This window comes from Akanthomyces muscarius, chromosome 6 (genome assembly GCF_028009165.1).
Source record: "Akanthomyces muscarius strain Ve6 chromosome 6, whole genome shotgun sequence".
Lineage (NCBI taxonomy): Eukaryota > Fungi > Ascomycota > Sordariomycetes > Hypocreales > Cordycipitaceae > Akanthomyces > Akanthomyces muscarius.
The window spans coordinates 3,500,022-3,523,981 of NC_079246.1; the positions used below are offsets into that span (position 1 = coordinate 3,500,022).

Here is a 23,960-nt window from a genome sequence, read left to right on the forward strand (position 1 = left end):
CACTACCATTGTCGTCGCCGTCTTTCGTTAAAAGGCCATTCTGGGCCAGTCACTCTTTTTTTTCTCCCTGCTCGTTTTCCTTGCGGCTTGTTGTGCGGGATTGCTTGGTCGATACACTCGTTTACACGACCCCCTTTACACCTACGCCAACACCACATCCACGAGGACGCCAACGGCCAACACACACGGGGTCACTCTGGTTCCCAGCGGTCAATTGCCTTTGCACGACCATGGCCTCGCCGACTCCAGAAGCGACCGGCCATCTGCCCACTGTTCATGAATATGGCCAACGCGCACTAGGCGACCACCCAGCGGCTGGACCTTCAGCTGCGGCCGCGTCGCAGCCCTCGCCCGTCTCGCCGCAGACGACAGAGGCAACGCCCGTCGCTCGTCACGCTGAGCCCGTCAGCCCCGAGCAGCAGCCCGGACAAGCTGTGCAGCCAGAATCGCATCGCGATGCGGCCGTCGCCGCCGACCCGCAGCAGCAGCAGCCAAACCACGTCCACGCCGAGGAAAAGACCAGCCACCTCTGGGCGTGGAAGCGCCGCCACATGCTTCTCGTCCTCGTCGCCTTTATCCTCTCCATCATCGGCCTGGGCTTCTCTGCGCACGCCGCCGCCTCGGGCTCCTTTGACCTGTCGAGCGAGGCGTCGATCCTGGCCATTCCCATCCCCATCTACATTCTGACCATAGTCTTTGCGATTGCCGAGACGGCGGTCCGCGCGTCGCTCAAGTTCAAAAAGGGCCTCCATCCGTCGGTGCACGTGGGCGTCTGGCTCATCTGCTGGCTCATCTACGCGGGGCTCGTCGCGGCCTTTGCGATTGTCGTCAACTGGGTGCTCTCCGACTACGCGTACCTGGACGACGAGGACGGCGAGCGGTCGTTTTACCACGGGCAGTTTGTCGCGCAGTTTGTCTTCATCTGCCTACTGTTCCTGGTTACGTTTATTCTGTTTATCATCGCGTGCATCGATACCCAGGCGTACAATGTCGCCAAGGCCACGATGCCCGCCGCCGACGCCACGGGCAAGTTCGACCCGAACCACCACGAGGACCGCTCGTGGCGCGTCACCAAGCTCGTCTTCAACGTGCTGGTCATTCTCTTTGGCATCATCGGCTTCGCGATTGGCCTGTCGATGGTGCGCTTCCACGACGCGTACTCGCTGAGCGGCGTCGTCTTTCCCGCGTGCGCGTGCGCGATGCTGATTGCCGTCGTCTGGGCGATTGCGGACCTGTGCTTCTCGCTGACGGGCCCCCGACGCAGCCTGCTACAAGGTATTAACCCGGGCGCGCACGTTGGCATGTGGCTCGTCACGTGGATCATCCTGGCGATTGTGGGCGGCATCCTGACGACGTATGCGGTTCTCAATGTGGCACAGTGCCGGGACTGGAGGGACCGCAACGAGCGGAGGTCTACCGTGGCGGTGGACGCGTATGCGCTCGGGCTCGATGTGCCTGTTGTGAACGCGGCCATCGTCCCGAACCATGTTCGTCAGGTGAATGGTGTCACGTCGCTCACTGTGCTGGCGACGCCGACGATGAACTCACCAAGTGGTCTCCCCACGCTGCGGCCGACGACCACGAGCATCCGCGGCAGCCTCCCCACCACGACGTCGTCTCCCTTTGGCAGCGACCCGTACGATCCGTACGACCCGTACGGCGACGACCCCGACGAGGAGGATCCGTACTACACCTATCCGTACCGCACCTCTTCCTCCTACTCCTTCACCTACACCCGCAGCAGCAGCTCCTACGGCAGCCGGCCCACCGACAGCCTCAACGACCCCTACGACGACGACCCCTACAGCAACCGCCCCCACACCAGCAGCTACTACGACGATCCCTACGACGAGGACGACGACCTGGACGGGTTCTGCTCGCGGACGGGTGCAACCGGGCCCATGGTGGCCACGTGCGTCTTCATGTGGATCGTCTTTGTCTTTGCCTTTGTGCTGTTTGTCGCGGCGTGTGCGGACACGTATCTGCGGAACCACCTGCGGAACCCGTGGGCGGTTGTGTATGTGCCGGTCCCGGCAATGGGGCAGCAGCAGCAGCAGTATCAGTATCCGCAGCAGCCGATTTACTCGAACGGGCCAATGATGCAGCAGGGCGCGGGGCAGCCGATGATACAGCATCAGGGACAGACTGTGCAGCAGCAGCAGCAGCAGCCGGTGCAGCCTGCGCAAGGGAATGTGGTTGAGTACTATGGTACCGCCCAGTAATGGAGATATCGCGCGGTACAGATTAATGGAAGTCTGCATGGCGGGTTTCAATGTTGATTCACGTCCAGTGAATTCTAATTTTCGGAGCAAGGCGGCATATTTTGATGATTTTTGCATTTGTCATTTCTTGATACCATTAGACTAGACCGGTCCAAGGCCATTTAATACAACGTTTAATATCCGAATCCAATTTCCATCACAATATAGCAAATTCAGCCGTTCTGAAATATGCGTCCTGTACATTCAAATCCTTTCGTAAAAATCTTTTCCATCCCTTGGCGGTTCGAGCCTGGTTCCGTCATCTTCACGTTGCAGGGTGCATTTGTAGCCATATGTGGAGGTCGTGTTGAAGCAAACGGACGTGTTCTGGGACATTCGACTCTTTATTCATATTTAGCTGGGTGATTCGCTAACTGCATGCTGTCTTCTGTTTCGTTCTGGTTGACCTGTCCTTTCGCCCTGGCGGTCTTGGTATCGTCGTCTTCCGTCGCGGGGTTCGTGCTCAGCGATACATCTAGCAGCGGGCGAAAATGCTAACGTAGACTGTTAGAAGCGAAGTCCACGATGATGAGCTAAAAGAAAACAGCTTGAGTGTCAGTATCTACTTGCCTCAATTGATAGCACCAGCGATACGTCCAGGCTGTGGCCGGCCAGGGGCGAGTACGGCAGTCGACCGCAGAGGTAGCGGCAAGATCGCGCGCGGCAGTTCACCAGCAACAGCAGGTCCGGGCTCCAATCTGCCATCGGGACATGTAAAGGCAGCTGCTGGACACAACACAAGCGTCTTGCTGTAGTGGAGTTCCGTCAAGCCAAGAAAAAGGAGCAAGATCGTAATAATAAGGGTTGTAATAGGACTAGGTATGTAAGCACGACACCATGGCGATCGTCTCTCCTGTGGCTGCCGAGTCGCTTCGCCAGAACAACGAGAGCATAGCTTGGGCATCGGTGTTGCATATTAAAATGAGAGGTCTCGGCTTAGATGTGATATCCCCCCCCCCCTTTTTTTTTTCTTTCGGACTCTTGTCGGCGGCGAATCAGTGTGTTGTGTATGTGCGCGGAAAATCGACACATGGGTCGTGTAAGTCGGGATGTGTGGATAAAGCAGCCTCCCAACACGACAGTCGTTCATGGCAAGAAAATCCGCCAAGAGTATCATTAAAAAAAAGAGAGAAAGCCCAGCAAGCCCTGCTTTCAGGTACATGGAAGCAATTCAAAAGAAAAAAGAAAACCAAAAAAAACAACTACCTGCCCTTGACAATTCAGGCCAAAAAGAACGACCCCGCCAGGACTCGAACCTGGAATCTCCGGTAGTCTCCGCAGCCGGAAACCGATGCCTTAGCCATTAGGCCACGAGGCCGAACGCTAGATTAGTCATCTATTGTAACAGAAGAGGTCTATTGTCGCATATAACTGGCAATTGACTATATTTGCTTCTTTCGTTGCACAAAACTATTTAATTGTGCATTTCCCTGTTTGATCAATATCCTCATGCTGGTCATGAGTGGTAGCTGATAGGTTGCACGCGATGGGCGGGAGAGAGGCATCTTTTCGCTCTCACCACCACTTTACCTGCGTTTTCTCGATACAATGTCGACACAATCGTTGTGGCAGTATGACACGGATTGAAAATCGCATCGCTGATTTTTATAGAATGCTACGCTAGCTAGCAAATGCATAAAGTCGTGCTGCTCATCAAAGCAGTATAAATACAATGTATTCCTCAGAAGCTGAACAATCCGCTGCGCTGCTTTCCATACGGATACACAACGACGGCTGAAATAAACAACCCTACCGACACACCAATCGCCACCTCAATCATGCCGTAACCCAAGCCCGTGAGCGAATTGTTGGAATTGACGACTGTGGCGTCATTAATCGTGCCGTCTTGGATCTGCTTCGAGTACTGCAGACCAGAAATGATGGCGCCGCTCGCAGCGAGACCCGACGACACAATGGTAAAGATGCCGGGGATAATAGCCGACGCGGCATGGCCATGCCAGAGACGACTATACAAATTCCCCGCTGTCCCGAGCGCAAACGCGCCGACCGTGTTGGCAAGCCCCGTAGAGGACCCCAGGCGGTCGCTCAGGAAATAGTTGGGCAGGTAACCGATGAGGCCAAAGACGGCCATGATGGGCGTCTGCCGGAAGCGCGCCTGGTTGACGAGCCCGGCGAGGATGCAGTACACGGCGACAAATGGAAAGTGCTGGACGTACTTGTTGCCGTAGGGCTCCTGGGGCTCGCCGACGCAGGAGCCCTCGCCGGTGGCGCCCTTGTCGATGAGGCCGTAGGCCGTGGTGCCAATGGTGACGCCGTACCCGAGGAACAGCGAGTAGAGGATGGTGTAGACGAGGCGCACGGAGCCGGCGATGATTTGGTGCGACTGCAGCTCGAGGCTGCTGCAGAGAACGGAGAAGCCGGGCAGGATCATGCAGATGGACGACTGCGCAATGGCGGAGAAGCAAAAGACGTATTTTCGCCCGGTGAGGTCCGCAAACGGCCCGGTCGCGTGGATGGACCCGATGCCACGCGCGATGAACGAGGTGATGATGGCCATGGCGACTTCAAAGACGTTGGCAAAGAGAATCGAGTGCGGCGCGACGACGTGCTGCATGAAGCCGACAAAGGCGCCGAGGAAGAAGATGATGGGCAGATCGATCGGCCGCGCGCCAAACGCCCAGGGGCCGATGCACGCCGACGACAGGCCGTAGAGCAGTATGATGAAGGGCTTGTTGTAGCGGGGACTGCGCTTCATAATCTTGTCGAGCTCCTCGGCGGCCTCGTCGGCGCCCGTCTTGTCGTGGATGACGCTCTTGTAGATGTTGTGCACTTCCGTCAGGCGGCTGAGGTCCATGCCCTGGACGGCGCGCACGAGCTTGACCTGGGCGGTGTGCGTCTCGCGGTCGTCGAAGCTCATGACCATGCAGCCGGGCATGTAGAGGAACTGGGCGCTGACGTCGAGGATGCCGGCCGTCATGACCATGTACTGCTCGAGGCGGTGGGTGGGCGCGCCGTAGGCCATGAAGGCGCGGCACAGCTGCATGATGTAGCGCTGGCGGGCTAGGATCGAGGCGACGTGCACGGTGAGCTTCTTGGCCTTTTTCCGCTGACGCTTGAGACGGCGCTGCTCGACGGCGGCCGGGGTGAAGGAGAGCTTGGGGAGGGACGAGCTGGATTTCTTCATGTTGGGGTCCTCGTACCACTTGGTGCGGCGGTCGCGGGCGGCGTCCTCGTCGAGATATTCTTTGTTGAGGAAGACTTCCTTGTTGATGAGGTTCTTGCTCGTCTTTTCGAGCTGTGAGAGACGGAGGAGCGTCGAGAGGAGGCCGGCGTTGACGGGTGCTGAAGCGGGCTCGCCGCCGAGGCCGTCGGGGGTGGTGGCCGCCGTGCTGCTGCCCTCGGGCGTCGTGGCGCCTGTTGACAGACCGTCGACATGCTTGCTGTGTAGGCCAAAGGTGCGGATAATGTCGGCGGCTTCTTGGTCCTGCACGTCGCGGAGCGTTGAGGCGTTTGCCTTTTCCTCGTCGTGGTCGTGGCCGTCGTCGCTGGTGCGGTCGCCGGTGGCAGCGGCTTGGTGCAGGTCGTCGGTGGCGCCGACGTCGTTGGGGTGGAAGCCGGGATCGAGGCCGTCTTCGCCGTATTCGGGACGCCGCATGCTGTCGGCGATGGATTGAAACTTGACGGCGGCGAGGGCCTGTTTCCAGCGGTCCATGGTGACGACGTGTTCTATCGGCTGGGGAGGGTGATGGTGGGCAGTCGACGACGACGACGACGACAACGACTGTCGAAACAGCGGGTATGGCACACTTTTACGTGGCTAGCAGAGGTGGCCATTGTTCGTTGCACAAAGTTACACGGGATGGTCTCTACAAGCAACACCCTTGTGTCGGCGCGCAAACGTCATTGTCAGGAAGCGGAAGGCTCGGCACTAGTCGAGATGAAATGATGTAACAGGGTCCATCGACAGGTACCTACCGGGCCGGTGATGGATCTCGGTGGGGTACTCTTGTTTGCGAAGATGAAGGTTAACTGTCAAGACATAAATTGCAGAGATGCGTAGATGAGAAATAAATTTGGCAAGAAGCTCTGCTTACAAGATGCTGTGATGGCGTCCGAGTTCCGTTTGCAAGCCTTGCCAGCTCAAGACATTCAATCATTGACAACGGCGCTTGTACATGGCACTAGCCTTAGCGGCCCTCGGAACCAACCAGAAAGATGGGGTAAAGGAAAAAAGAAATACGAGGCCAGAGTGTGAGTGGTCCTTGATTTTTGTTACGGTTATTACCATGGCGAAACCCGGTGGTGCGCCGTGGGAGCCCATTCGTTCATTCGTTGGGGCGACGCGCCACCTCGTCCATGTGCATGAGGATGCATCTCGATCAAGCTACCGTCAGGACTAGCTCGCAGCCATCCAGAGCACGCAGGTTTAAAAGGAGAGCGTGGCCGTGAACAATTTTCTCTGTAGACATGGAACTGTATTGAAAGCGAACTGCCAGATGCGATCCTCGCATCTCCAACTTTACAAAAAGACAGCGCGCGGCCATGTTCGTGTCCGGAGGCAACCGCCCGGCGACAGTGACGTCAGTCTTGTGCCTGCAAGTGCCCGCACCAGTACTACATCCGCGGGGTTTACATTGGCCGTGAAGTACTCCATGGAGATTGCTCTTGCAAGATACAATGAAACGGGCAATTGTATTGGCCTGTTTATTGCCCATAATTGTCTCCTCGTGGACGTACTGACTTTCCCCGGTGGTGGCATCTCTTTGCAAGTTCCCACAAGGCACTCGCCTGATATTTCATCAAGACCTAAAAAGCAAAGAGACCAGTAATTATTATCTTTAAATGCAGCATACCCGCAGCACGTACCACGACACATTATCTTGTCTCGCCTTGGCCATCGCACGCAAAGCAAGTCCCACCGATGTGTTGTGTGCTTCCTCGTGGGTCAAAGGACGACCCTTGCAATTACACAAGGTGAAGCGAGCAAATTCGAAAGAGAAGAAAATGCTAGATAAATGTCAAAATAACGGCCAAAAGAAGCAAGGGAAGAAGGGGAGAGCAGAAAAAGAGCCACCTACGCGGAAAGAGGGTGTTTTTAGACAGGGCACCTGAGAGGTCCGCTGTTTGCTACGTTTTCCTCTTATTATGTTAGGATATTAGGGCACCCAGTTATATCAGAAATTTAACATCTTTTTTCCAAGACGTGTTAAGTGGTAGCAAGCCCTACATACTAGACACACCTTAGTTTGAAGAGCTACGATCAGTATTCCAAAGCTCACAGCTAGACCGCGTACGCACGAGTCTATCTGCGCAAGGTGGTTTCTTGACTGGACCAGCTGTGACACTACGGGGCGCCATTCTTCCGAACCGGGGGGCAAACATACTTTAGTCGCACTGCCCGAGAGCCTGGCAGCGCCTTGTGGCTTCTTCCCTCATCCAAGAGTGTTGCGATAGTATTCTGCGGCCAAACGTTGCAAGATATTGGAAACGGCCCCCTCGATACGTGTCAAGCTTTCTTCTTTCTCAAGAAGGCGTCACTTGATATAGGATACATGACTTCTGAGACTGTCATTGCGCCGCCGGGCGGCGGCTACACTAAATCGGCTAGCCCTCCCCACCCCCGCGATGTCGACAAGATCCAGCCTGGCAGGACCGGCCTGGCAGGATCCAGCGGCATCGACTCGGTCGTGGCGCCAAGGGCGCTGGCTGATTTGTTTGATGTACCGGAAGTGAATCCAGCCGAGCCTTCTACAGTCTTTGACGTGATGGAGCCCTTTTTGTCTACCGGTGTAAGTGAGGGCGCGAGGGCCATCATCATCACTCTGCTAGTTACCGCAAACCTAGTTCAGGTGAGTGTACTCTCACATAAAAGGAAATTCCTTCCATGCCGTACCACGACTGCTGATGCATTAAAACTGTCTTAGTTTATTTCCAACTTTCTCACTCTGAGCGGTGGCATCACACTTACCCATGCCCTGGGCCAAGAAACTGGACCTGGCAAGGCCAACTGGATGGCAGCCTCGTATTCGTGGGTTCCCTTTCCCTTTACTGTACCGGAGAATAAAAAATGGCGATTATTGCATTTAATTTCCTTGACTAACCCATCACCTGTTACTCCTTTACAGCATTACGCAGAGCACATTTGTTTTAGTTTCTGGCCGGCTTGGCGCCATCTACGGACACCAGCGCCTTGCGCTCGTCGGCTTGGCATGTTTGGCGTGTTTTCCATTGCGAATGGATTCTGCCGCGGCTACGCGCCGTTTGTTGCTGTTCGAGCCCTGAGCGGAATTGGCGGTGGGATTTACATGCCTAATGCCATCACTGCGCTTGGACTGATGGTGCCGCCCGGCCCGACGAGAACTTTGATATACGGCATCTTTGCCGCCGCACCGCCGCTTGGTGGCCTTGTGGGAGCTTTATTCGCCGGCCTCTGTGCGGAATGGGAGGGCATGTGGAGCTGGACCGTTCTCTTTGGCGCATTGTAAGTGCTCTAGTTCGCACGAGACTAAGCAGGAGACGACAATATACTGACAGCGAAACAAGAGGTCTCATTCCCGTGGCGAGCGCTATCGTCCTGACTTTTATTCTGCGCGAAGAGCGCCCGATTGACCCAAAAGGCAAGCTCGACATGTTTGGAGCTTGTTTGGGTCTGTCAAGCTTGCTGCTCTTCAACATTGCTTGGAGGTAAGTTTCGGCTTCGCAGTCTCCCTCAACTTCGGCTTATGCTTCCCTGGTCGCTAATTTTGACCAGTCAAGCACCTGCTGTCGGGTGGTCGATGCCTTCTGAAATTGCAATTCTCACCGTGTCTGTTGTTGTCTTTGTCGCGTTCCTATTGTGGGAGCAATATGTTGCCTCTGAGCCCATCATGCCACTCAACATCTTTCGTGTGCCAACATTTCTCTCCATGATCTTTGTCGTCCTCTTCAGCTACATGTCTTTTGGCATTGCCCTCTGGTACTCCATTTCATGGCAACAGATTCTGCGACAACTCTCTGTTCTGCAGATTGCCGTAAACCTGATCCCGTTTGGGCTCGGTTCCACCGCCGCCGTCGGCCTCGCCGCCTACCTCCTACCCCGAGTCGAGGCCAAGCTGGTCATGGCGGTTGGCGTCGTTGCCGTCATCGGAGCCAGTCTTCTTCTTGCCACCATGCCGATGCAGCAGACTTACTGGGCGCAAGTGTTCCCCGCGATGCTGCTCTGCGGCTGCTGCCCCGACTTTGTCTACTTGGCTGCCCAGGTGGTTGCCAGCAACAGTGTCACGCGCAAGCACCAGGGCATCGCGAGCAGCCTCGTCGGCACGCTCAATCTGTACGGCATCAGCCTGGGGCTGGGATTCGCCGGCACGATCGAAGTCGAGGTGGGCAAGAAGTTCCCACGGCCGGGCGCCGCCGCGACGATGGAGTCCATCATGTCTGGCTTCAAGGCTGCGCTGTACTTTAGTGCCGCGTTGGCTACAGTAGGAATGATTCTGGACTTTGCGTTCGTTAGAGTCCCCAAGGTGGACCGCCATGGCTGGGGCGATGAATCTATTGAGGATGTACCTTTGGGAGCCAACGAGGTTGCGGTGATGCTTACGGGCTTGCAGGCAAATACTGCGAGGCTAGGCTAATAGGCGATGAAGATGAGACCATCCCCTGCCTTCATAAACCCAAGTCACTATAAGATGGACTAATTTTGTCACATCTAGATTGTTGTATTGATTTAAACTAACAAATTATTCAACTTTTAATTTTGCGCCTCGTTGGTCGACGCCTCTCTATCCCACCAAAGATGGAAGTATTGTGTGATTCGCTATCGCGCGATATAATTCGAAATCGCCAACGCCTTGGCGCCCCCGTCAAGCTGTACCAACTGCAGAGATAATCTTGAGCGTATCAACGGTTCTGCGGCCGTGGGCCGTCTGTAGAATGACACTGGGATCCATACCCAGCTCTTTGCCGATGCTGTAGCGATTCAGAGTCAGTATCTTTCTCTTTGGCTACGGAGCTACGTTCTCATACCGCTGCCAGTGTTGAACGACCGCGTCGGTAGAGTCGATCAGTGTGCCGTCCATATCGGACAGCAGCGCCCGGAAGGCACTACCACCGAAAGCCGTGGTACAGTCATAGCTGAAGTCAAGACTGTAGTGTTGTAGTCAGCTCGAAACGTTTCCAATAGAATTGAATCCTGAATCATTTCGCGAGGTGAAACAAACGTGCGAGGCTGTACATTTTCTATGAGGCGTGGCGACGCTAATGCTGCAGGGCATGTAGTATTGCATCCGTACTTGGTGTTGCAGAATTGTTGGCTTTGGTACTTCACGTTCTACTTCCCGTTTGACTACGACGCCGATCCTTTGATCCACTCACGGCCCGAAAGTGAGAATTTCACAAGCCCCATGTATGGGACCCATGATCTATGTTTTGAATAACCGCACGCCATTCGCTCTCTACGTGTGCTCATTGTGGTATAGATCACCAATACCGACATAGCTTATGAGGCGCACGATGGATGTAATTCGCCTATCCATCTATCTAAAGTCTTGAAGGTTCAAGCCCCTTTTGCAATCGCTGCATGTGCTTTAGCTCATGCGCTATCTTCCTCGAGCCGACAATAGCAAAACAGGGCTGCCGTCAGCGTAGGGTTCGTGGCATTCTGCGTGGGAATCACACCGCAGCCACCGACAAACAGATTTTGGGTTCACCAAGCTTTAGAGTACTTGTCCACGACGGATTTTCCATCGCCAACGAGGCCGGCCCGGGTCGTACCGCAGATGTGGAGCGCGGCACCGGGGGGTATGAACCGCGGCTCATGGCCCGGTATGGACCCGCCAATTCTCGCGGCGATGCGCACCATGCTATAACGGGCTATGAGCTGCGAGAATAACCTGATAGACAGATGATTATACGTAGTCAGTCATCATATCGCGGGAGCGCTGCACGTCTTGCTCGCCAGGCTGAAAGTGAAATGTTGGCTACGTGGGCGTGAGTTTTGCATCCCTGCTGGAAGTTGGTTTATCATACCTGAGGCATGCCAAAAATATCTCCAGTTTTGTCTGAAAATTTAACACAGTTTTCACGGATTTTCACGGATGATTTCGACATAGGTGAAGAACCGTAGGTCAAGAACCAGCCGCCGGTCAATGTCGCGAGGTAAAGAGCCGTAACCGAAATCGTCTCGGTGAATTTGAGTATGCCATAGATGATTGAGGGCGATTGGGGTTGTTATCTGGAGCGAGTCAATTTCGTGATTCCTTTTCAAAATATTTCCTTTTTTTTATTAATTTATCAGCGCTACTCTATAAGACCTACATATCTAAAAGCTTAACACTATTTTTCTAAAAGATAGCTATAATATAAATAGCCTACTATATATAAAATTAACTTATAAGTTTAATTATACCTAAGCCTAGGGGTTTTTTTAAGCAGCTATAAGGTGTTAGTAAAAGCAGCGAGTCTAAGCTATTAGTAGTCACCTTAAAAAGTAATATATATTGTACGATATAAGAGCGTCTATAAACTATTAGATATTATAAGACAGCCTTCTCTCAGTCTATGTAAGCTATGCAACGGCACGAACGTATAGTGTATCTGTGGTAGCGCTACGGATAACTATGGTTCCACCCCCCTGGCCCCCGACTGTAACCCACGTCTGGAGAAAGATCATACGAAACAATGTGCTAGTAGCCGCTCGATTCCCGACCTAGCCATACCTCAAATAGTTAGATTGGTTAGGTACTAGTAGGCTCTCAGCGAGGGGTTGCGCGGAGACTACTTTAGTTGCTGCGATTGAAACCCCACGTGGACAGCGAACTTGCTCCATTGGCAGTGCTGCCGTGGCGCACCCGGTGACCAGAAATTTCTTTTGTTTTTCGTGATTGACAAGCCTCTATTTCGCGTTCGAAGAACTCCCAAATTCCAGAACCAATCATTGTTGTTAGGCCTCGCCAAGAGGCTTCGCCGTGTGCCAGTGGAACCAGCGCTAGAACAAGACTACAAATCAGATGCGGTGTAAGCGTGGCGATTGCGACCGACAATGAGCGTGTTTTCCAACTTGTTCTCGCCCATGTAGCCAGCCACAAGGATACGGCTGGGCTGGACATCGAATGTCATCTTTTTTCCAAGCAGCCGCCGATGATAAGCTGCTGATCGTACAACGAAGCAGTAGCCGCCTGCTGAAACCTGGTCATCTCTGACTAGCTTGTCTGTAGTTATAGCGCTACTATTGTGGTGCTACAACAGGGCATCGGGTTCCCTGTGGGCTAGCACCTGAAGGCTGGAGTGGCCGTGGTGGGAAGGTAACTTGCACAGGCTTCTTCCGGGAGGAATGCTATCGACGGCGAGCTGAGTTGGCAATTCGTATTCAAATAAAACTAAATTTTCTCTGTGAAAATAATAATGTACACGAGACTTGCAACGTGGCGGCAGAACATTGTGGTGGACCAGTGTTCCCTTCAACAGAGATATACGGCGAGGCTATGCGACCGAAGGCTCATATTCGTGGAAGGAGCACATCGCGCTCTCAGAATTTAACAGGGTCTCATTAATTCCGGAATTCATATTCACTTGACCTTTAAATTTTTTTTTTCTCTCTCTTATTTGGGATTTGAAGTATTAACATCAAAACGCATTGTTAAATTACTGCAGTTATGCTTCATCGCCAGGCCGAAATGTCCTTGGACAGACGGCGGTGCAAACATCAAGTACGTACAAGAATTTTTAGAGGTGCATTGATCTGCTCCACACGCTTGAGATCTGGGAGTAGTATGCTAGTTCTAGTATTCCCCTTTGGCACACATGTTCATCGTGCAAGCTCTCGCAACCAATAAGCGTTCCGGAGGAATGAAACCTTCCGGCTTGCCAGTCCAGGCCCTTGTTGCAGAAAAAAGCTCAGCAAGGCGGTACTAAGCTAAGAATAAAGCATGGCTATCAGATAGATGCAATCCCCTGTGGTCTAGAATACCTGCAAGTTTCTTCTTTGATATAATCACTGTAAGCCATAAATTGCCTGAAAATGGAAAAATGTTGAACACGATTAGTCGCGAGATTTACTCCGGCCCCAATTCCAACTCCGGGCAGGAATTTCCTGATCGAGCCTAGCAAGGTGCGCGACGGACATGCTTAAGTTGGCCAGCTCCTCTCTGCATATATAAACCGACAGTTGGAAGTGTTCAAAGGCGGATTCCCAACTTTGGATACACATCTTTCAAGAGGGCAAGATTGTCTGCAAGAAATCATGTCGACTGGCACTACACAGATCACAGCTGGCAAAGACGACGCAGACACCAGTCTTCGTCAAACTATCGACCACATCCGTTCCAATGTAAGATGAACCTTGGAATGCCCGAATAAACCCGTTAGCTTACATCCAGAGAAGCCTGCTTTATATTCGACTCCCACCTCTCCTCCTGAGCTACGCAAAGAACCTTCTCCCTCCAAGCCGCAACGTCGATCACAAGCCGCAATCAATACTGATGTCTATGCGACACTATGCGTTTCGAAATGAAAGAAAACCATAATGTTTGAGTTATGTAGCATAGGGAAGTTAGCTTTCGACAATGTGAGAAGTTTCGGCGTAGTGTAGTTTGTTAGACAATGAATATACCGTATGCACTCATCATGTTATGCTCTGTTAATTATCCAAGCAAGAAAATATAAAATTTATTAATCTCCTATAAAAACAGGTTTTGTATACAAAAACGATAATTATGCTCAGTATAAAAGGCGACAGAGAACCCATCTAGCCAGCCACAGGTCGACGCACTACCCCGCTTACGACAGTCGCCTCTAACCGGACAGCTTCCCACCGTATACCTCCCAGGCAGCACGGCGACACTGTGATAAAAGTGAAACAAATGCCTCTCGAGGATGTGACTCGTCGAAATGGGACGATGGCGTCCTGTGAGCCCTGTCGGAAGCGCAAAGCTCGATGCGACCATGGGCAGCCCGTGTGCGGCGACTGCGCCCGACGAGGGTTTCATTTCCGATGTGTCTACCACCCGGCGCCGATGAGCAAACCTCGTCGCGTGGCGAAACGGCGCGTTGCCACAACGACATCCTCCAGCCAGACAGATGAAGCGCCATTCCCTACACCGACTCAAAGCCTGCCGCTGCCCAGCTCATCCACAGATGATGCAGCAGCCGCAACTGGTCAAGAAGTATTTCTCGCCGATGCGAATCTGGTCCGTTGCATAGCTCACACGCATGACTTTTCCCAAAGGAGCTTCGAGGCGAGTCATGAAGAGCGAGCAGCTACCTTGGGGAGCGTGCTTGAGCAGCTTTTTGATCCAGAACGGACAAAGAAGCTTGCAGATCTGGTCGCGAAATACTATGGTCACGGGAAATCGTCGCTGACGCCTGGATGCCTCATAGCACCACCAGTGCTGTGTTGTCTGGAAAAGGCTGTGGGAATGTTCAAGTCTGGCACTCGCGAGGAGCGTGCGCGCTGTCTGGGCGAGATGATACTTTCCGAAACAGCCAATCCTGTTGTGATAGACGCAAACACGACGCCCGAGAGTTTCATGGGCATTTTTAAAGACCATGCAATTCGGCTAGAGTATCTGGGAATTATATTTGCAATCGCGGCTTGGGCGGGTCAAATTGAGCCAGACGACAGCGAACGGCGAAAGAGTTTTGTGAGCAGTATGCTCTACTGCAGTGGGACCTGTTTGCGAATTACACGCGAGATTGCGACGGTCAACGACATGTCGCTGTGGCTCGGCCACCATTATTATATCCTCGTCGCGACCGACAAGGGGCATTCCAGTAAGTCTGGTGCGCTGGTGTACTACGAAGCTAGTTCTGACGACAGCAAAGGCGAGCAAACGTGGAAGTGCATGGGCGATCTAATATCCGACGCTGTTGCGTTTGGTATATTTCAAGACTCGTTCAACAAGAAAGATGCACCATTCTTCCTGACCCAGTGGCGGCAGAAATTCTTCTACGACCTCTACTCCAAGGACAAGTTTTTGGCCAATCTCTTTGCGCGGCCACCTCGACTACTAAAAATATACTCCGACGTTCAAAAACCATGGGAGCTGCCAGACGAATTTTTGCTTGGCGCCACAGAAGCAGATGCCGCTACCAGACTTACACCAGATGGCTGGGATAGGCACAGAGTTCTCAGCCCAGCCAGCTGGATCCGCCTGCGAAGCATCACAGGCGAGATTGCGGAAACAGTACTTAAATTCCGGTTCCAATCCGCGACAGAAGATACTGTAACTGAGCTCAAGTAGGTTTTGGTAGTAGAGTGTGACGGCGTTGGCACGCTAACAAAGGAAGGAATACGTCGAGGCGCAATTGGATGCTGTGGGCGACGATACCGCAACATCTGCGGTACAGCCCGAGAAGTTGGACGGAATGCCCAGACTCGGACGCGTGTTTCATGCTCACGAGCGTCTTCTTGACATTTCTTCATTGCGACTTTTCAATTTGGAGGATACTGGAAAAGCAAGACGCCGAGTCCAAGCGGCAGCTAATTAAAATTGCAGGCGAGATTCTAGCGCTCATTCAGGAACTTGGTTCATTTCGCAGACGGCAAGCGTCATTCCACGTACGGTTTGCCTACATAGTACGTCAAACTATTTCCAATGTGTTTGTTTTTCAGATGCATCTTGCTGATTTTGTCAGATGCTCTGGGACGGCCTATCTCCTGCCATTGTCCTCGCAAGGCAACTACTAGACATGGCCCGAAACGGCCCGGATGTTGCTGTGGCTTCTTCACCGCCCGACATGGACCGTGCACGCATCGTCCGCATCCTGTCCGTCTTTGTTTCCCAGCTGGAGAGTGTCGCTGCGCCGGGCGAGCCAAACTACGACCTCTGCAAGCAGGCAGGCATGGCTATCTCATACGCGCTGGACGAGTCACTACGCGGGCCGCAAGCGCGTACCACCAGCGACGAGGCTTCCGCTTCGGTGAACGTGAGCGACGCAGATACTCTAGATGAGTTTGACCTTTCGGAGTGGACGGGTATGATTGATTGGGCGGGCGGGCATGGCCAGGGAGACTGGCCGATAGCTTAGGACGCTTCGAGGTCCCTAACACGCAAGCTCGATCGTGGGCTGTAGACGGCTCTATATTCTATACAGTACGTTATTAGTATATATATAGTATATATAGAAATATAATTAATTTGTTAATATATGTGAAAGAGCGACAAAAGAGGCGCGCCTGCGAAATTATTAGTAGCGTATCACAAGCTGTACATGGTATAGAGCTAGCTAGTACAATAATAATCGACTATAGGCAGGAACCAGGTGAGCTTATCGATCGCGGGCACAATCCAGCCCATCACAGCAGAAAGAGTGCATTAAACAAAATTGTCTTAGAACTTAGTTGTAAGCTATTACTAACACTGTTCTTTTAGCCACGAGTCTTGGCGTGGTCCTAGGATTTCTGCCTGATATGTGCCCTCAGATCTCAGTCAAGCAGAACCTGATTCGAACCGTTCCTTAAGGGCTGATTCCAAGGTAGTTGGTGCATGAATGTGGTCCAACACCGTAGGATCGTTCATCTCCCAGTCGACGGTAGCATTGACAAGAGCAGAGGCAAGTGGCAAATACTCAAAGTATCGTTCTCTGCCTTTCTCGGCTCGCTCCCGGGCCAATCTAGTCCTCAAGTCCTCGAGGTTGCCCTGCCGGACGATCTGAACTTCCGTGCCTGTGACTTCTTGATAGGCGCGGGCGAGTTCTCGAATGGTATGTCGACCAGACCGGAAACTGAAGAAACCACCATTACCATCTCTGATGCCATCGCCATTGATCAGAATCTCAATCGTCCAAGCGACAGCATCGTCCATATGAGTCCAGGGGTGCTTGGTCTCGTCTCCATCTCCCCAATAATGTAGCTTCGGCCCACTGTCTGCTGTGTCGAGTCCTCCTGGGCCATAGGGCGTGAACAACAAGCTGTGGAATACACCAGTGAACAGATAGACAGGGTTGATGCTGCTCGTCATGGCAGCCTGCTGCTCGAATGCGATATGGTTGTCGTAAGGCTCCAAGTCTCCAAATTTAATTTTAGTCCAGTCGCAATTCCACGACGAGGCGACAAAGATCTTGACTCCCGCTCGCTCAGCTGAGCGAAGAAGGAGAAGGTGGCCATCCAAATCGAGGATAGGACTGGGACTGTAGGCACAGATGACAGCGTCTACGCCTTTAACAGCCTTATCAAGCGCGGGAACATCGTAATAGTTTGAGCTGGTGACAAAAGACTCGAGCTTTTCCAGAAAGCTTCTCTCAAGTTTTGCCCGGTCCCGGCCGAGTCCTCGGACGGAGAGGTCTCGCCCAAGTGCAGTGAGGGCTAAGCGGTGCCCCAGTTGGCCAGTGATTCCAGCGATAAGTACCAACATGTCGTAGGATATATGGGATACAGGAGTCCGCGATATCGATGCTTGGGCAGACAGCGTGGTTATAATTTATGTATATTTTAAATAGTGGCAAAATGAAATATTATGCAGCCATATAATCCACTAGTACTTCCGCAACTACCAGTGCGGAACCTTTTTTTAGTGGCGGAGTTTCCTATGTTGAGATCTTCCTCTCCATTTGATGCGGAGCAAGCAGGTGCTTCGCAGGCTGCAAAAAGGCCAGGTACTTTGCAGTTTTAGGAAAAATTCACTTTGGAGAAGTACCGCAGCGAAGACCACTACGAGTGTCTACTTCTTGTAGCACTAATCTGGCATTCTGATTAGACCTTTCAGGTAACTAGCTCTTAGTTCTTAGTGGGTTTCATGACCCGCTCCTCCTCCGCAGTTAAAGGGATAAGGTTTCACTTTAGTATTGTTCAAATTTCGCTGCGTCGCTTCATTCGTCGTCATTAATTTTGTATTTGTAAGCTAAAGCATCAGTGGTTACCCGTGTATTATAAACGCAAGGCAGCCGAGTCGGCGGAAGAGCGGCCAGCAAGGACAGTTGTAAGTGGTAAGCAGCCTGAAAGAAGGGTCATAATACAACTACTCACTGTGATTAGCATGACTAGTACCATCAGGTAGACTGCGTACTATCTAAGGCGAGTAGAGGTGTACAATAAAAAGTATTTCTTTTAAGCTAGCTCGGCGCATAGAATCGCTAGCTTTAAAAAGAGCCCGTTTACGAGAGCAGCCTCACACCTGCTCTTTCAGGGACAGACATGAAAGACAATAAAAACTGCCATGGAGCGAGGACTGAACTCGACATAATGCTTTGGCAGATCAAGAGGCGAGCTACCCTACAGGTCTTCCCGCTTCGAAACCGCTTCATCATTTGCCATTGCCGCGTCTCTCGTCGGCTCCTTACTGTGCGCTGCTGCGACCGTGTTGTTCCTATCCGCCACCAGCCGCGTCGTGACGGGCCAGAGCCTCTGCGCATTATCGCATTCGTCTTGACTGTGTTGAACATCCTCCTAGAAAATCTCTGTAGTTACTGCCATGCTGTAACCTCATGTGAAGCTTGGCGGGGTTGGGGTCAAGCAGCTGTGGTGACAACCAGACAGTCACAATGTCATCAGGCGTAATTCTCGTTGCGACGGTCGAGAACGGGAAACAACAGCTGCGTATGCGCTTTATTTTCAAGCAGCATCGGAGGCAAGCGCAACGTCGTACAGTAGGCAAGCCCTGCTGGTACACCCATGTTTAGTCGATGGCTAGTGGATCCTCGGAGCTTGTCGGTTTTAGTTGGTTGTTGTCGCGCTGAAAGAATACACCCTTGTATGTTATCCCTTACGTGTGACAACTGGTGCTGGCAGTGTCACGACTTTCCATCACAGCATCCCTTTTTGGCTTCTCGACGTCTTTCATCCAGCAATCCGCCACTATGGGGTCTCGCTCAGCAACCCGGTCGTCGCTGGCGTGTGTGCAATGTCGCAATCAACACCTCAAGTGCGACTCCGTCCGCCCAATCTGCGCTCGTTGCCTGACCCTTTCCAAACCTTGCTCGTACCCTGATTCGCGTCGAGGCGGACGGCTGGGCACTGCGGCAGAACGAGCACAGACGCGGCGAGTCGCGCTGCCCAACTCTCCAGGCACAGCTATGCCGTCTAGCGCCGACTCCTCCCCGAGTGGTGCGTCTGGCGGTACAGCACTGCGACACGTACCTTTGAGTGACACGGCATCGATACCCTCGGACACTATGCCACGGGAGACCGACATTGACAGCCGTCTACTGGATCTTTACTACCAATATTTTCATCCAAGCCACCCATTTGTGCTCCCCCAAAGAGCGCTCCGAGCAAGGTTACAAAGCTGCGAATCCTCTAGTCTTCGACAGCTTGCCAACGTCATGCGATACATCGGCTCGTTCTACGCAGAGTCCCTCCCCGAGAGCACAGAGTACGAAGAACATGTCGACTACACCACAATGGACGGTTTCACAGTACAAGCCACCTTGTTGTTAGCGCTGGCCAAGAGCATGTGCGACGACAGCGCCGGGGCCACCGGGCTGCTAGCTCTCGCCATTGCGCAGGCGACAGGTATAGGAATGAATACAATTGACTTTGCGAATGCAGTGGTCGGACTAGATCCCGTGCTCGCGGAGAGCTGGCGGCGCACCTGGTGGATGATTTACGTCGTCGATACCCAGTTTGCCATTATTCGCTGGGACTTTCACCAGTTGCTTGCCGACCACACCCCAGAGGTCGACTTGCCCTGTGATGAAGCCAGGTACAATCGCTTGGTATGCCCAGCTCAAGTTTGAGCCGAGTACCTGCTAACCGTTCATTTAGGATATACCCATGACATCGCCCTCGTTCAAGGAGTATCAGAACCGAGAATATGCCTTGCTTGAGCAGACGTACTCCTCTTTTGCCTACTACATAGAGGCCAGCTCCATATACGCGTCGTCCTTGCAAGCATCTACGCAGTATAAAAGCATACCCCATGCGGAGACAGTCTGCAGTGACTGGGAAGCCACTATTGTCAGCTGGTTTTTGATGCTCCCACCCCATCTACGTGAGCTTCCTGTAAAGTCAACTGTGTCCGATCAACTTATGTTCCAGGCACACATGATGATGCACACGTAAGTTGGGCGTGGACCATGCGCCGGTGCCTGGCTATCTTTATTGGATCTTTTAACACGATCGCAGATCTCTGGCTTTTATTCACAGGCCGCTATCTAGTTTACAGTATGACTCCGCGGAAGAGCGCTCTAGCTGTCGCCCGCCGCCTCCGCCGTTAAACACAAGCATCAATCCCATCGATGCGTCCAAGCACGAGGAGCACTCAACGAAGCTGTTCCAGGCAATTCGAAAACAAAACCAATGTCTCGTATTGCTTCCAATACGGGCCGTACAGCTATCACCGTTCGTCATCTGTATGATCGCCTGCTGCACCATCGCCCACCTTGTAGGCTGCAAAGTGGCCTTTGACGCTGAGGAGACTAGGGCAGCGCGGTCCCGAATTCGAGTCACACTTGGGACACTGAAGCATTACGAGGATATCTGGCCGCGGGCAAAACGAATGATACGAGAACTGAAGCTCATTGCCAATGATATATTGCAGGCAGAGGCTCTATGCGCAGCACCACCCGTGGCAAAGGTCTCATTCCCCGCTTCAGAGGAAAGCCTTTTCGTCAGCATGCTGGGAGAACAATGGATGAATCCCTTTGAGACAGCGTGAGACGACAGGCGACCGCACATTAATATACACATTCGTCGTGTCCCGCTCTATCTTGGCTGTTCCACTGGCTACATCCTCCAGGCTGCCTACATGGTAGCCCAATTGCTTGAGCACCCGTGCCTCGAGGTTAGTACAGTCACGCCAATCTCGAGTCTAGGTGTATTTAAGCGACAGACGCTTAAATTTGAGTCAATCGCACGTTGGTATCCAAAAAACTGCCAATCCACATGCCATGCTTCAGAAAAGATGATTGATGATTATTATTGATGAGGGGAGACTCTACAATCGCAGCATAATCGCATTCTTAGGTTTTGTTTCTGTTCGATATCTAATGCACGGTAAATTTGCTACGCTTTCGGAGCTTGTCGCCGTGCAAATAAAGATACCAGAAGCCCGCAACGCCGATAGCACTGATGGCTGCTAGAAGACTACATCCCTTTCCGATGCCTAGATTCAGGTACAGCGGCCGACCAAACAAGATGGCCGCTGTGGCGAAAGAACTTCGAAGCGCGTCATTCGCCGCGAATAGACTGGCAGCATATTGCGGGTAGCTGAGCGGGAGGTGGATGAAGATACCGAGCCCAACGACGAATGAGCATCCACAAACAATGACAATGCCCAGAGTAGGCACAGGCCATGGCACCGATGCACGTGCCGCCCAGCCAAAGAGGAAGAGGCCAATGGGGAAGCCAAAGACACCAATCAAACCAGGTTTGAGGAACGTTTCTTGCACATCGAAAGTGCCGAGCTGCCTGAAGCGTGGCTCGGTGGTAAGTCGATACCAGAGGCAATACCATACTGCACCCAGGATGCATGCGATGAGTACACAAAGAAAGACTGCACCCGTGTCGCCTGTACCCATGCCGTAGATCTTAGGGTACACGAGTGGGAAGACTTCAAAGAATGAGTAGTAGATGCCGTAGGTGAATGATGTCTGTGAGTATGGATTAGTCCACTGCGGGTGCTGGGATCGGGGTAATTGGTAGGCCCATTTTACGTATAGGTTTGCGAAGGCAATGGCGGGATCCTTGATGGTAATCTCAAACGGCTTAATGAGGGCCATCCTGGCCATGTCCCCTCGAGACAGGATTCGCGCGCCTTTCGCTTTGTAGCCAGAATTGCCCGTTTCCTGACGAAGGCGCTTGGCCTTGTAATGGAGCAAAGTAGGTGTTGCGGTTTCGGGCAAGAATGCAAATAACAGAACAAACACCAGTCCGGACAGCCAGACAATTTCCCACATTGACCAACGCCAGCTAAATAATGTGGTCAGCCCAGTCCCCAATAAGATGAGCAGAACCTACCCTCTATCCACAACGGCGTAGCCGGAAAGCAACGGTCCCAGCGCAGGCCCTGCGTACATGGCTCCTGACCAGGCCGACATGGCATACGGGATTTTTATAACAGATAGCTATACATTGTCAGCACCCAAAACAGGTTTATAGTACTTGACGCGTGACCAACTAACCATGTCGCTCAAGGAGGCCGCCCCAGTCGCCAGGCATGGACTGCCAAAGAAGCCTTGAAGAAATCGCACGACAATAAACCCAGCAAAATTGCGGCACGTCGATGCGACGACTGAGAGAATCAAGTAAATGGCAAAAGTGATTATATATATAGGATTGCGGCCGATTTGCTGAATTTCACTCAACGGCGAGAAGAGCAAGGGCCCAAGGCCATCTATCCGCACAAAGGTTAGCATAGGCAAAGTTGTGAGGTGGAAACCCGCGCATGACTTACACCCAAGAACATACATGGCGAGACCAAGAGATGCGAGGGTCTCTGAAACGCCAAATTCCTCTCTCAGCTGCCTAGATTGCTGTTTTAGTGGTGTGACTTTTTTTTACCTAGTAATAGCTGGGGCGCAAGTCTCATACGCGGTGCTTGGGACATAGATGGAGGATCCGCAGTACACGGTGAAAGTGTACAGACTAAATGGTGAGTTAGCAGGCGGCGCGAGTTTGAAAACTTTGCCAATCTGACCATATCAATGCGGACACAAACAACTTTCTTCCTGTCGACCAGTTCTGGGGGTTCTCACGGTCGTTTTCGGAAGACCTGGTCAATAGCCAGTTAGCGGACAGGTTCAGAGCGAACACAGGTGAAGAGCGCTGTGCGAGGCGTGCTTGCCAGTCAACCAGTATCATGTCATGGCCATGCTTGTGGTCTGAGTTTGAAGACGCCGAGATTACAGAGGACAGCGGTGCATGACTAGGGTGCATGAGCCATCTATATCTCGAGACAAATCGTATTGTGCCGCCGAGAGCTGTATTTCTCAAGTATTCGGAGACGAGCATGTTGGCGGATCAGAGCGGCGTACGAAGAGCTCAATGGGTGCCAATAAACGTGAAAGGTTCCACGGGGCACCCTCGGCCTTTTAAAGCTCACTCGGTCGGAGTCCATGGGGAAGAAAGGAAAAGAAAACTGCAAACTTTCGCTTTTGCTCTTCAGGTATCGCCTATTCGGGTGTATCTTTGGTTAGAGAGCCGATGGACAGCCACTCCGGAGATGGGCTTCCATTCGGCCCCACACGGACTGCACCGGCTATTCGGACGTCCTTTGCACATAACTTGAGTAGTTACCCAACCGTGGAACATAATCTCGGATCTTTGTTCGCGATCTGGCCCAATTTGGGGAAAAAATCAGCTGAGCTAGAGCATTATGGAGTTCTGAACCATGGCAACGTTCCAATGTCCATTATCGTTGTTCAGAACTGTGATGCAGCAAAAGCACTTGCAACGATTATTAGTGCACTTCACGTTCTGCTCAGGCCCTGGGCCAAGGTTTATGCTTGCGTTTTGGGGCAAACAAGGAACGTTTGGCTTAACGGTCCGACTTTCTTGGAGCTCGGTTCAGTGCTGCACTCTCACATTCGCTTGCAACTGGTTGGACAGGCGGCCCAAGACGCAAATCACATCATGGGAACAAGCTACACTAGCGTCTCCATAGCTGCAAGCGCTGCGGCGGAAATGATGCTCAAATACTGGTACTATGGGATTATGTACTTTATCGGTATCATTATCCTGGCCCATCACTAACAAGGGCTGCCTTTACCGGTGTACAAAACCCCCCAAAACGTGCGTCAACTAGATCACAGCTCGCACTGCGGATCTGCCAGGCAGGCACACTTGGCCGCCTTGTTTAGCAATCAACATGCATAGAGGCAGCGATTGCA

The 23,960-nt window shown here is 52.5% G+C and overlaps 11 protein-coding genes across 11 annotated transcripts; 6 read left to right on the forward strand and 5 right to left on the reverse strand.

Annotated features, from left to right (window-relative positions):
- Window positions 1-230: 230 nt before the first annotated feature.
- Window positions 231-2,222, forward strand: LMH87_001260 (uncharacterized protein; the record flags this gene model as incomplete). Its single annotated transcript, XM_056199311.1, has 1 exon — window positions 231-2,222. One exon carries the CDS (start codon window positions 231-233, stop codon window positions 2,220-2,222), a length of 1,992 nt encoding a protein of 663 aa, XP_056056170.1.
- A 383-nt stretch (window positions 2,223-2,605) lies between these two features.
- Window positions 2,606-2,966, reverse strand: LMH87_001261 (uncharacterized protein; the record flags this gene model as incomplete). The annotated part of the gene is made up of 2 exons (XM_056199312.1): window positions 2,606-2,755; window positions 2,832-2,966. The coding sequence occupies 2 exons, from the start codon at window positions 2,964-2,966 to the stop codon at window positions 2,606-2,608; spliced, it is 285 nt and encodes a 94-aa protein (XP_056056171.1).
- A 976-nt stretch (window positions 2,967-3,942) lies between these two features.
- Window positions 3,943-5,934, reverse strand: LMH87_001262 (uncharacterized protein; the record flags this gene model as incomplete). Its single annotated transcript, XM_056199313.1, has 1 exon — window positions 3,943-5,934. One exon carries the CDS (start codon window positions 5,932-5,934, stop codon window positions 3,943-3,945), a length of 1,992 nt encoding a protein of 663 aa, XP_056056172.1.
- A 1,840-nt stretch (window positions 5,935-7,774) lies between these two features.
- Window positions 7,775-8,504, forward strand: LMH87_001263 (uncharacterized protein; the record flags this gene model as incomplete). The annotated part of the gene is made up of 3 exons (XM_056199314.1): window positions 7,775-8,071; window positions 8,147-8,250; window positions 8,348-8,504. The coding sequence occupies 3 exons, from the start codon at window positions 7,775-7,777 to the stop codon at window positions 8,502-8,504; spliced, it is 558 nt and encodes a 185-aa protein (XP_056056173.1).
- A 53-nt stretch (window positions 8,505-8,557) lies between these two features.
- LMH87_001264 (uncharacterized protein) lies at window positions 8,558-9,832 on the forward strand (the record flags this gene model as incomplete). Its single annotated transcript, XM_056199315.1, has 3 exons — window positions 8,558-8,703; window positions 8,766-8,906; window positions 8,974-9,832. The coding sequence occupies 3 exons, from the start codon at window positions 8,558-8,560 to the stop codon at window positions 9,830-9,832; spliced, it is 1,146 nt and encodes a 381-aa protein (XP_056056174.1).
- Window positions 9,833-10,060: 228 nt separating this feature from the next.
- LMH87_001265 (uncharacterized protein) lies at window positions 10,061-11,015 on the reverse strand (the record flags this gene model as incomplete). The annotated part of the gene is made up of 4 exons (XM_056199316.1): window positions 10,061-10,166; window positions 10,224-10,343; window positions 10,432-10,436; window positions 10,971-11,015. 4 exons carry the CDS (start codon window positions 11,013-11,015, stop codon window positions 10,061-10,063), a joined length of 276 nt encoding a protein of 91 aa, XP_056056175.1.
- A 2,422-nt stretch (window positions 11,016-13,437) lies between these two features.
- LMH87_001266 (uncharacterized protein) lies at window positions 13,438-13,707 on the forward strand (the record flags this gene model as incomplete). Its single annotated transcript, XM_056199317.1, has 2 exons — window positions 13,438-13,524; window positions 13,579-13,707. The coding sequence occupies 2 exons, from the start codon at window positions 13,438-13,440 to the stop codon at window positions 13,705-13,707; spliced, it is 216 nt and encodes a 71-aa protein (XP_056056176.1).
- A 502-nt stretch (window positions 13,708-14,209) lies between these two features.
- Window positions 14,210-16,223, forward strand: LMH87_001267 (uncharacterized protein; the record flags this gene model as incomplete). The annotated part of the gene is made up of 4 exons (XM_056199319.1): window positions 14,210-14,966; window positions 15,018-15,432; window positions 15,483-15,771; window positions 15,831-16,223. The coding sequence occupies 4 exons, from the start codon at window positions 14,210-14,212 to the stop codon at window positions 16,221-16,223; spliced, it is 1,854 nt and encodes a 617-aa protein (XP_056056177.1).
- Window positions 16,224-16,624: 401 nt separating this feature from the next.
- Window positions 16,625-17,548, reverse strand: LMH87_001268 (uncharacterized protein; the record flags this gene model as incomplete). Its single annotated transcript, XM_056199320.1, has 1 exon — window positions 16,625-17,548. One exon carries the CDS (start codon window positions 17,546-17,548, stop codon window positions 16,625-16,627), a length of 924 nt encoding a protein of 307 aa, XP_056056178.1.
- A 1,441-nt stretch (window positions 17,549-18,989) lies between these two features.
- Window positions 18,990-20,788, forward strand: LMH87_001269 (uncharacterized protein; the record flags this gene model as incomplete). The annotated part of the gene is made up of 3 exons (XM_056199321.1): window positions 18,990-19,847; window positions 19,897-20,189; window positions 20,257-20,788. 3 exons carry the CDS (start codon window positions 18,990-18,992, stop codon window positions 20,786-20,788), a joined length of 1,683 nt encoding a protein of 560 aa, XP_056056179.1.
- A 328-nt stretch (window positions 20,789-21,116) lies between these two features.
- Window positions 21,117-23,082, reverse strand: LMH87_001270 (uncharacterized protein; the record flags this gene model as incomplete). Its single annotated transcript, XM_056199322.1, has 8 exons — window positions 21,117-21,722; window positions 21,786-22,041; window positions 22,090-22,196; window positions 22,254-22,465; window positions 22,526-22,596; window positions 22,663-22,716; window positions 22,769-22,843; window positions 22,916-23,082. 8 exons carry the CDS (start codon window positions 23,080-23,082, stop codon window positions 21,117-21,119), a joined length of 1,548 nt encoding a protein of 515 aa, XP_056056180.1.
- Window positions 23,083-23,960: the final 878 nt, after the last annotated feature.